The following is an 11,633-nucleotide window of genomic DNA, read 5'->3' on the forward strand; positions in this document are numbered from 1 at the left end:
TCTCAGAATTCTTCCGATGACACTCCTGTAACATCATATTACACATTCCATATAGAGTTTGATCGCAAATGTTTATATTTAGCCACCAAAATCATGGTTAGACAATGTGAAATGTAGACAAGCTGGTCAGAAAAAGTCCTTGCGCCACTTAGACAGTGATCTACTCTTATACATAAATACTCATAAACGTGACTAAAAAATATAGGGTGGACAGGGATTGATAGACAATTTAATTCTTAATACAATTGCGGAATAACATTTTTTAATTTATCCTTACTTTTCAATACAGTTTGCGCCAAGCGAAGCTACGTCAAAAAACATGGCGTCCTAAGCCACTAAAATGTTTCGACAGAAACACGATTTATCATAATAAAAATGTCCTACCTTGAGCTGTTCTTCCATCAGTATCTTGGGCAAAGGATCCTTTCTTGGGAGCAATCGTCTTTTGGTGGAAAGCTGTCCTCTTGCCATGTGGAAATGCCAACTGCGTTCGGGATGAACTGAAAAGCGTGCCCAACTATTCACATCGTTGCAAAAATAAATGTCCCAAAATCGCACTAAACGGATATAAATTGCTATAAAACGCTTTAAATTAACTACCTTATGATGTTTTTAACTCCTATAACGAGTGAAAAGATGACCGGAGAAATATAACAGGCTAAACTAACGCTTGGAACAGGAGCGGGTCGGTGTCCAGCACGCGCGTTACGCACCAAGGAAAGACTTGCTAGCTACAGGGTTTTTTGATTTATAGGGCCTGTGAACGCGCAATCGACCCCATTGGAATCGTCATCACGTAAAGGCATCCAGGGGAAGACGTAAGAAGTGTCCGTATAGTCATAGCAATATCAGTGCCGTTTTAACTGACTTCAGAACAGTGGCCAACATTTCTGAAATCTGAATCCATGTCAGGGAAATTGCTGTAGAATGGGCTCTGTTCCACTTAGAGACAAAATTTCAACTCCTATAGAAACTATAGACTGTTTTCTATCCAATAATAATAATAATATGCATATTGTACGATCAAGGATTTTGTGGGAAGCCGTTTCAAAAATTACCCAATTAGCATAAATAGTCTAAACAGCGCCCCCATCCCCAACAGGTTAATACACATATATAAGCCAGGACACAACACATCAAAGGAAACTCACTAAATTGTCCTCCATCGAGGTATTTTACTTTTCCAGTTTTTCAGTTTCTCCACTGAGCATAAACTGTCTACCTCCCTAATAAGGTCATTATTTAACAAAGTTCTTAAATTATTTCTTTCTCTTGGTGTCTCAACTTCAGTCTTCGTTCATTAATATATTCTGCCACTTTGGTGTGCTGATATCCAGCAGGTTGACTAAGCCTAATATTTCTCTTACCACTGACTGAACCTGGGCTGCTAAGTGGCATTTGCTGCGGGGACTTGCTGCCATTCAGCCGCAAGAGCATTAGTGAGGTCGGGTACTGATGTTTGGCGATTAAGCCTGGATCGCAGTTGACCAATTCATCCCAAAGGGTGTTCGAAGGGGTTGAGGTGATGGCTCTGTGCAGGCCAGTCAAGTTCTTCCACACCGGGTGGCGCAGTGGTCTAGGGCACTGCATCGCAGCGCTAGCTGCGCCACCAGAGACTCTGGGTTCGCGCCCAGGCTCTGTCGCAGCCGGCCGCGACCGGGAGGTCCGTGGGGCGATGCACAATTGGCCTAGCGTCGTCCGGGTTAAGGAGAGTTTGGCCGGTAGGGATATCCTTGTCTCATCGCGCAACAGCGACTCCTGTGGCGGGCCGGGTGCAGTGCGCGCTAACCAAGGGAGCCGGGTGCACGGCGTTTCCTCCGACACATTGGTGCGGCTGGCTTCCGGGTTGGAGGCGCGCTGTGTTAAGAAGCGGTTGGGTTGTGTTTCGGAGGACGCATGGCTTTAGACCTTCGTCTCTCCCGAGCCCGTACGGGAGTTGTAGCGATGAGACAAGATAGTAATTACTAGCAATTGGATACCACGAAAAGAGGGTACATTTAAATTATTTATTTTTTAATAAAAAAATTCTTCCACACCGATCTCGACAAACTATTTCTGTGTAGACCTCGCTTTGTGCACGGGGGCACTGTCATGCTGAAACAGGAAAGGGCCTTCCCCAAACTGTTGCCACAAAGTTGGAAGCACAGATCGTCTAGAATGTCATTGGAACTAAGGGGCCTAGTCCAAACCATGAAAAACAGCCTCAGACCTTTATTCCTCGTCCACCAAACTTTACAGTTGGCACTATGCATTCGGGCAGGTAGCATTCTCCTGGCGTCCGCCAAACCCAGATTCGTCCATCGGACTGCCAGATGCTGAAGCTTGATTCACCACTCCAGAGAACATGCTTCCAATGCTCCAGAGTCCAATGGCGGCGAGCTTACACCACTACAGGCAACGCTTGACATTGTGCGTGGTGATCTTAGGGTTGTGTGTGGCTGCTCGGCCATGGAAACCCATTTCATGAAGCTCCCGACGAACAGTTATTGTGGTGACGTTGCTTCCAGAGGCAGTTTGGAACTCTGTAGTGAGTGCAACCGAGGACAGACTCATTTTATGCGCTACGCCCCACAGCAAACAATTTCAAAGATTTTACTGAATAACAGTTCATTTAAGGAAATCAGTCAATTGAAATCAATTCATTAGGCCCTAATCTATGGATTTCACATGACTGGGCAGGGGCGCAGCCATGGGCCTGGGAGGGCATAGGCCAACCCACAGGGGAGACAGGGCCACACACTGGAGTGCCAGGCCAAGCCAATCAGAATGAGTTTTTCTCCACAAAAGGGGTTTATTTCAGACAGAAATTCTCCTCAGCACCCCCCTCCCCCTCTTCAGATGATCCCGCAGGAGAAGAAGCCAGATGTGGAGGTCCTGGGTTGGCATGGTTATACGTGGCGTGCGGTTGTGAGGCTGGTTGGATGTACTGCTCCCCATCCTTCCTGACAGAGCTTGAGAGGATCTACAGAGAAGAATGGGAGAAACTCCCCAAATATAGATGTGCCAAGCTTGTAGCGTCATACCCAAGAAGACTCAATGCTGTAAATGCTGGCAAAGGTGTGACTAAAGGGTCTGAATACTTATGTGAATGTGATATTTAAACAACAAAAACATATTATATATTTGCAAAAATGTATAAAAACCTGTTTTTGCTTTGTCATTATGGGGTATTGTGTGTAGATTGATGAGGGGGAAAAAACGATTTAATCAATTTAAGAATAGTTTGCGATGGCACTGTATATCTTGCCACAATAAGTCTGTTTTTAAGCACTACAGCAGATGACCTGCTTTCTGTACCTCAAACCTAATTTGACACGTCTACGTATTACAGGTGAGGGAGAGAGGGAGAGAGAGAGACAGACAGACAATTCGAAAAAACAAAAAACAATTTTGATAAACTCCCAAATCTACTGGGTGAAATACCACAGTGTGCCATCACAGCAGCAAGATTTGTGACCTGTTGCCACAAGAAAAGGGCAACCAGTGAAGAACAAACACCATTGTAAATACTTTCCCTTTTGTACTTGAACTATTTGCACATCGCTACAACACTGTATATAGACATAATATGACATTTGAAATGTCTTTATTCTTTTGGAACTTCTGTGAGTGTAATGTTTACTGTTAATTTTTATTTATTCACTTTTGTTTATTATCTATTTCGCTTGCTTTGGCAATGTTAACATATGTTTCCCATGCCAATAAAGCCCTTGAATTGAGGGAGGGAGGGAGGGAGGGAGGGAGAGGGACGGACGGACGGTGTTAGCTGTTGCTTCGGCTAGGTGTGTTATGGACTGTATAGGTATGGGCTGACGCAGTGTGGCTAACCGATTAGACTGATAGCGCATGCTAGATGTTAGTGCTGTTACGCTGTAGTGGTGGGGGAGTATAGAGAGGTATGTGAGAGAGGTTCATTCAAGTGGCTTCTCACTCTAGAGAGAAGGGCCATAGGGCCCTGGTGAAAAGTACTGCACAATGTAGGGAATAGGGTGCCATTTGGGATGCAACCGGTGACTCATCCGTGGACCCCTGCCGTGTGCGCTCCCTCTACAAAGTCACATTTTCCAATATTTTCTTCACAAATATAGCCTGCCCTAAGTATCTTTTTTTTTATCCATGAAAATACATTGAACCTCTCAAGGGCGGCAATATGAGGATATTAAAGGATACGTTTCCTTTTACTGTTAAAATCAATATACAATAAACTTTCAGTTGGGCTACAGTAGGTAGGATTGTTACAGTAGCTGGGATCGCTGCATGATCGCTAAAGCCTATTGGCTTAGGGAGGAAGGTGACCTTCTCAACCTCCAGAAAGCCGGCCATTAATTGCCTGACCCCTCTACACCCTTCTGCCTCTCCACGTCTCTGCCTCAGCAAGGCAAAGATCCAAGCATCCAAGTTCAATCCAATTCTACCGCACATTTTAAGGTCAGATGGTCAGACTAATACACAGAGGAGATGTCCCAAATGGCATCCTATTGCCTATGTAGTGCTATACATTTGAAGTAGTGCACTATATATGGAATAGGGGGCCATTTGGGATGCAAACCAGAGTGCACTAGCCCAGCAGATGGAGGTTATGCTGCTTGCTGAATAGAGGTGCTGTGTGTGTTCGTTTTCTGCTAGCTTCTCACAGACTGACCCTGTAAATGTGCCGATTGACTGCTCTCTTCCAAACCCTGAGTACAGGGGACAGCTCTTACTGCGCCTGCCCAACTCATTGACTGTACAGGCCCCAACCCCCGTAGGCCCCAGGAGTGTGGGGGTGGGGGGGGTGGGGGGGGGCAGAGATGAGAGGGAACACGTAACAGACAGCATGCGACCTGACCTGGCTCTTTGCTGTCCTGTCATTACAGCTCTGACTGACTCACACTGACCAGGAAAACCAGGGGCAGTCTGACTGTTACATAGACTGGATACAAAGGGGGCTAAGCAGTTGAGGCTTGGGGTTGAGTTGAGGCTATGGGAGGGCGTGTGAGGGGAGCCATGGTCTTCTACAGTAGATCAAGTGTATATGTCATATGCACATGGTACACCGTACATTGAAATGCTTTCTTGCAGGTTCACCTCTCAACAATGCGACATAATAACAATAAGATTAAGTTAAGCATAATAAAAAATAAGCTCAATGGAATAAAAATAGAGTACAAATAGCATACATTTAAATACAAGGAAGGCACTCCAACTCATTTACAGTAGGATATTTACACAGTATATTTGCACAATAAACCTGTTTTTTTAAGCACTAGGCAGCTACGTGAACTGAGAGTCCTTTACCTTACAAATAATGACTGTGTGTGTGTGTCTGTGTGTGTGTGTGAGTGTGTGAGCGTGTAGATTAGCCATGCCAGAATGCCTCTCTCCCTGTCGTGCCCTCTCATCCTAACCTGAGCTGACATCAGGGAGGGGCACAGCAGGGGGTAGTAACATCTGACAGGTAACATCCAATGGGGGAAGGGTCAGGAACTGTTTAAAGCTCTCTCTCTCTCAGCAAGCCTGTGGAATCATTCTGCTTCTAGAGATCAATCGGAAGCTTCAGTACTATTGGTCCCAGATAATTATACACCTACACAGAACGCAATGGAAGACAGTAGCATGGTTTCCAGTTTCCACAACCAGGCTCAGTGCTTACTAGAGCCAGAGATGTTTGAAACCGAGGAACTCAACGTGATTACTTCCTCCATTACCTTGTGGTGGTGATTTGCTCCTCTCCTATTGATGGTGGGCTCAATCGTCTTGGTTTACTGGGGTGTGTGTGTGCACGGGCTTGGGCACTGACTGTGTGTATTTCTCCTCCAGGACCTGGCTGGTAACCAGAGGATCAGTCCGTGCTCCACCCTGACCAGCAGCACAGCATCCCCCCCGGCTGGCTCCCCCTGCTCCACCCTGCCGCCCGGCGCCGATGGTGCCATGCCCGGGGGTAACCAGGGCAACAAGGACCACGCCTACGGATCTGTCACCAGCCCCACCTCCACCCTGGAGAGCCGGGACAGCGGCATCATCGGTGAGCGGGATGTGCTATATATGCCCACATGCAAAAACACACATGCATACACATAGTCAGACCAATACCCTATAATGACAAAGTGAAAACAGGATTTTCTCAATTTTGGTAATAAACTGAACCTTATTTACATACGTTTTCAGACCCTTTTCTATGAGACTCGAAATTGAGCTCAGGTGCATCCTGTTTCCATTGATCATCCTTGAGATGTTTCTACAACTTGATTGGAGTCCACCTGTGGTAAATTAAATTGATTGGATATGATTTGGAATGGCACACACCTGTCTTTATACGATCCCACATTTGACAGTACATGTCAGAGCAAAAACCAAGCCAAGAGGTCGAAGGAATTGTCCGTAGAGCTCTGAGACAGGATTGTGTCGAGGCACAGATCCGAGGAAGGGTTCAAACATTTTTTGCAGCATTGAACATCCCCAAGAACACAGTAGCCTCTATCATTCTTAAATAGAAGTAGTTAGGAACCACCAAGACTTTTCTTAGAGCTGGCCGTCCGGCCAAACTGAGCAATCGGGGGAGAAGGGCCTTGGTCAGGGAGGTGACCAAGAACCCGATGGTCATTCTGACAGAGCTCCAGAGTTCCTCTGTGGAGATGGGAGAACCTTCCAGAAGGACAAACATCTCTGCAGCACTCCAACCATCAGGGCTTTATAGTAGAGTGGCCAGACAGAAGCCACTCCTCATAAGGCACTAAATGACTCTGACCATGAGAAACAATGGTCTGGTCTGATGAAACCAAGATTGATCTCTTTGGCCTGAATGCCAAGTGTCACATCTGGAGTAAACCTGGCACCATCCCTACGGTGAAGCATGGTGGTGGCAGCATCATGCTGTGGGGATGTTTTTCAGCTGCAGGGACTGGTAGACTAGTCAGGATCGAGGGAAAGATGAACAGAGCAAAGTACAAAGAGAACCTTGATAGAACCTTGATGAAAACCTGCTCCAGAGCGTGCAGGACCTCAGACTGGGGCAAGGTTCACCTTCCAACAGGACAGGACGCTCCCCATCCAATCTGACAGAGCTTGAGAGGATCAGCAGAGAAGAATGGGAGAAGCTCCCCTAACACAGGTGTGCCAAGCTTGTAGCATCATACCCAAGAAGACTCGAGGATGTAATCGCTGCCAAAGGTGCTTCAACAAAGTGCTGAGTAAAGGGTCTGACTACTTATGTCATACATTTGCAAACATTTAAAAAAAAATGTGTTTTCGCTTTGTCATTATGGGGTATTGTGTGTAGATGAGAAAAACATACAATTTAATCAATTTTAGAATAAGGCTGTAACGTAACACAATGTGGAAAAAGTTGAGGGGTCTGAATACTTTCCGAATGCACTGTACAGTCGTGGCCCAAAATTTTGAGAATGACACAAATATTAATTTCCAGAAAGTTTGCTGCTTCAGTGTCTTTAGATATTTTTGTCAGATGTTACTATGGAATACTGAAGTATAATTACAAGCATTTCATAAGTGTCAAAGGCTTTTATTGACAATTACATGAAGTTGATGCAAAGAGTCAATATTTGCAGTGTTGACCCTTTTTTTTTTCAAGACCTCTGCAATCTGCCCTGGCAAGCTGTTAATTAACTTCTGGGCCACATCCTGACTGATTCAGCCCATTCTTGCATAATCAATGCTTGGAGTTTGTCAGAATTTGTGGGGTTTTGTTTGTCCACCCGCCTCTTGAGGATTGACCACAAGTTCTCAATGGGATTAAGGTCTGGGGAGTTTCCTGGCCATGGACCCAAAATATCGATGTTTTGTTCCCTGAGCCACTTGCATTGTTTGTCACCAAACCTTTCCTGGACGGTTGGAAGAAGTTGCTCTCAGAGGATGTGTTGGTACCATTCTTTATTCATGGCTGTGTTCTTAGGCAAAATTGAGAGTGAGCCCACTCCCTTGGCTGAGAAGCAACCCCACTCATGAATGGTCTCAGGATGCTTTACTGTTAGCATGTCACAGGACTGATGGTAGCGCTCACCTTGTCTTCTCCGGACAAGCTTTTTTACGGATTCCCCAAACAATCGGAAAGGGGATTCATCAGAGAAAATGACTTTACCCCAGTCCTCAGCAGTCCAATCCCTGTACTTTTTGCAGAATATCAGTCTGTCCCTGATGTTTTTCCTGAAGAGAAGTGGCTTCTTTGCTGCCCTTTTTGACACCAGGCCATCCTCCAAAAGTATTCGCCTCACTGTGCGTGCAGATGCACTCACACTTCCTGAGCAAGCTCTGTACTGGTGGTGCCTCGATCCCGCAGCTGAATCAACTTTAGGAGACGGTCCTGGCGCTTGCTGGACTTTCTTGGGCGCCCTGAAGCCTTTTTCACAACAATTGAACCGCTCTCCTTGAAGTTCTTGATGATCCGATAAATGGTTGATTTAAGTGTTTTACAGCGGGAAAAAAATGTAGCGTTATATTAGCTTAGCACAATAGCCAGAAGCACTTGTGCGCCGACGACTACGACAGATATATGAAATAGCATCATAAAATGTTTCTTACTTTTGCTGATCTTCCATCAGAATGTTGGACAAGGTGTCCTTTGTTCAAAACAGTCGTTGTTTGGATTTAGAACGGCAACTTTCCCTCTTCATTTAGCAAGCGCGCTAGCCTAGTGGCACAAAGCTCTCCATGTCAACAAACGGAAGAGAACGGAACACGGCAAAACTCCCGGAAAAATTTCAATAATCTGATGAAACTATATTGAAAAAACATACTTTACGATGATATGGTGACATGTATCAAATAAAATCAAAGCCGGAGATAATAGTCGCCTATAACGGCAGCTAAACAAAAGGCAATCCCACTGTGCACCTCGCGCTCTTCAGAGTACCGAAAATGGGGGACACGTCATTCCAAGATGATGTGTTCCATTTCAGACCAAGATAATCACCTCATTTCTTCTCTCACAGCCTCTTGACACCCAGGTGAAGGTGTATGACGTGCATGTATACTAATAGGTCTCGTGCCCATTTATAGGCAGGAAGAAGAACAGAGCATCGATTTCAGACTTTCCACTTCCTGGTCAGGAAATGTGCTGCAGAATGAGTTCTGTTTCACTCAGAGAAATAATTCAAACGATTTTAGAAACTAGATAGTGTTTTCTATCCAATAGTAATAATAATATGCATATTGTACGAGCAAGAATTGAGTACGAGGCCGTTTGAAATGGGCACCTTTTATCTGGCTACTCAATACTGCTCCTTGCAGCCCAAACAGGTTAAGTGCAATCTTACTGGCAGCAATATCCTTGCCTGTGAAGTCAATTGAACCGCTCTCCTTGAACTTCTTGATGATCCGATAAATGGTTGATTTAAGTGCAATCTTACTGGCAGCAATATCCTTGCCTGTGAAGCCCTGCAAAGCAATGATGGCACATGTTTCCTTGCAGGTAACCATGGTTGACAGAGGAAGAACAATGATTCTAAGCACCACCCTCCTTTTGAAGCTTCCAGTCTGTTATTTCAACTCAATCAGCATGACAGAGTGTTCTCCAGCCATGTCCTCGTCATCACTCACACCTGTGTTAACGAGAGAATCACTGACATGATGTCAGCTGGTCCTTTTGTGGCAGGGCTGAAATGCAGTGGAAATGTTTTTTTGGGGATTCATTTCATTTGCATGGCAAAGAGGGACTTTGCAATTAATTGCAATTCATCTGATCACTCTTCATAACATTCTGGAGTATATGCAAATTGCCATCATACAAACTGAGGCAGCAGACTTTGTGAAAATTAATATTTGTATCATTCTCAAAACTTTTGGCCACGACTGTATATGATTGGTTGTGACGTTGGTTCATCAAGCTTGGTCGTAGCAGAGGCAACCTCTCCTCTACTCCCGTTGTTCCTTCCTTCCTTCCAGCCACCCTGACCAGCTACTCGGAGAACGCTGAGCGGGGGGGTAAATACGGTGAGGGGGGTTTCTCGCGTGGCAGTAACCTGAAGCTGTGGCAGAGCCAGAAGTCTGGCACTGACTCATTCCTGTACCGTGTGGATGAGAACATGGCTGCCTCAACCTACAGCCTCAACAAGATCCCAGAGAGACACCTGGACAGCATGTCCTCCCACTCCGCTCACTCCATCCCTCTGTACCTCATGCCTCGCCCTAACTCCGTCGCAGGTGAGTCCCACCCTCTTCCTTGCTCTTCCTGCTTGGTCTGTTCCTACTGTACACACCTATATCCTAACCTTTGACCTTTGACGTTGACCTACAGCTTAACCTTGACTGCGACCTTATGCAGTCCTTCCTTCCCCTTTTTATCTAAACGGCGCAAGATAATGATGACCGTCTCCTTCTCAGCATAGAGCTCTATTGTTTGATTCCAGGAAAATAAATATATATTTAGCACATTCTGTCAATTGTATCTGAATGTTGAAGGGAACGTTACATAGAAATTGTATATGTGTGTCTAGTTATGACACTTATAGCATTTTAAGATGCATTTAGCCATACTTTGGGGAATAAGCTATTATTCCCCAAAGTATGGCTAAATGCATCTTAAAATGTGAAGTTACATAACAGGCTGCCATTCCTGATGGATCTTATTGTATTATTGTTCTGCTATTCAGAGCCGAGACATTCATTGGAGATGAGCTGTATTACTGAGCCTTCCCTTCAGACGTTACAGTATTGCGAAGATGCAGTGGGGTTCCGACAATGTCAGTACTAACATACCGTTCCGAATGAACTCGCAGTGTATTGTTTCATTCTTAGTAGTATGCTAGAGTAGATAATGGAACAGTTTCACTATAAGGAGTAATATACCTCACACATATCAGTTCTGACCTGCTCTCTATGTTAGCCATGTTCTAATATTTAACTGTCTGTCTGACAGCCAGGTAGTGGGTGTACAGACAGTGGTTTAGAGAGAATGAGCTTCAATCTATTCTCCTGCTTCAATAATGAGTCCTTGAAAAAAGACAGAGCATGCAGGAGGAGTGGGCTCAAGAGCTGCTCGAGAAGTAACATTACATGAGATGAGGTGAGAGCGACAACGAGGGAGGGAGAGGAGCAAAAGAAGGAGAGATTATTTATTTTATCCAGGCCTACAGTAGAATGATCATTGTGAGTGGTGGAATGGGACTGAGAAGGAGGAGAGAAGTGGATGCATTAAGAGGTAGGGAAAGAGGGAGAGCTATCTCCTCCACAAAGGGGAAGAAGAAAGAAAGGAGGGAGGAGAGGAGGCTGTGGATTGGCTGGTCTCCCACGGCAGAGGAAAATCAGAGCTTCAGGCATTAACCGTTTCTATCCCCCTGAGTCACTGAGAGGGAGAGAGACACTGCTTTGAAGTGCAGGAGGAGAGAACTAGCTGAGACCATGGAGTGAGAGAAAAGGGAGGCTGCAGAGGTGGAAAATGAGGAGAGGGGGAGGGGGATACTTTATTACCTAATGAGAGAGAAGCTTGTTGGGAGAGTCTTTTCTGTCTCGTTCACAGTCATCTCAGTAGTATTTTAAGTGGAATAGAACAGAAATGAATAGAAACCTCTCATTGAAAAATGTACATTCTCTTCAAACTCTTTGGCCTTGAAGACCAGACTATTAAAACATAGTCAGTAACCCAGCAGGTTTTGCACCATGCCATTCTTTAGAATTTTCACCTCTGTAGATATTAATAA

At 45.1% G+C, this 11,633-nt stretch overlaps 1 protein-coding gene across 10 annotated transcripts in view; it reads left to right on the forward strand.

The window, feature by feature from the left end:
• tanc2b (tetratricopeptide repeat, ankyrin repeat and coiled-coil containing 2b) overlaps positions 1-11,633 on the forward strand; it is a 252,008-nt gene that overhangs the window by 195,858 nt on the left and 44,517 nt on the right. For all 10 annotated transcript variants that reach the window (XM_055890105.1, XM_055890110.1, XM_055890107.1 and 7 more), the window contains 2 exons: positions 5,800-6,004; positions 9,880-10,137. In XM_055890105.1, the coding sequence (XP_055746080.1) occupies positions 5,800-6,004; positions 9,880-10,137 (463 nt within the window). The remainder of the gene's footprint in view (positions 1-5,799; positions 6,005-9,879; positions 10,138-11,633) is intronic.

The sequence above is a fragment of the Salvelinus fontinalis genome, chromosome 30, assembly GCF_029448725.1.
Source record: "Salvelinus fontinalis isolate EN_2023a chromosome 30, ASM2944872v1, whole genome shotgun sequence".
Classification (NCBI taxonomy): Eukaryota; Metazoa; Chordata; class Actinopteri; order Salmoniformes; family Salmonidae; genus Salvelinus; species Salvelinus fontinalis.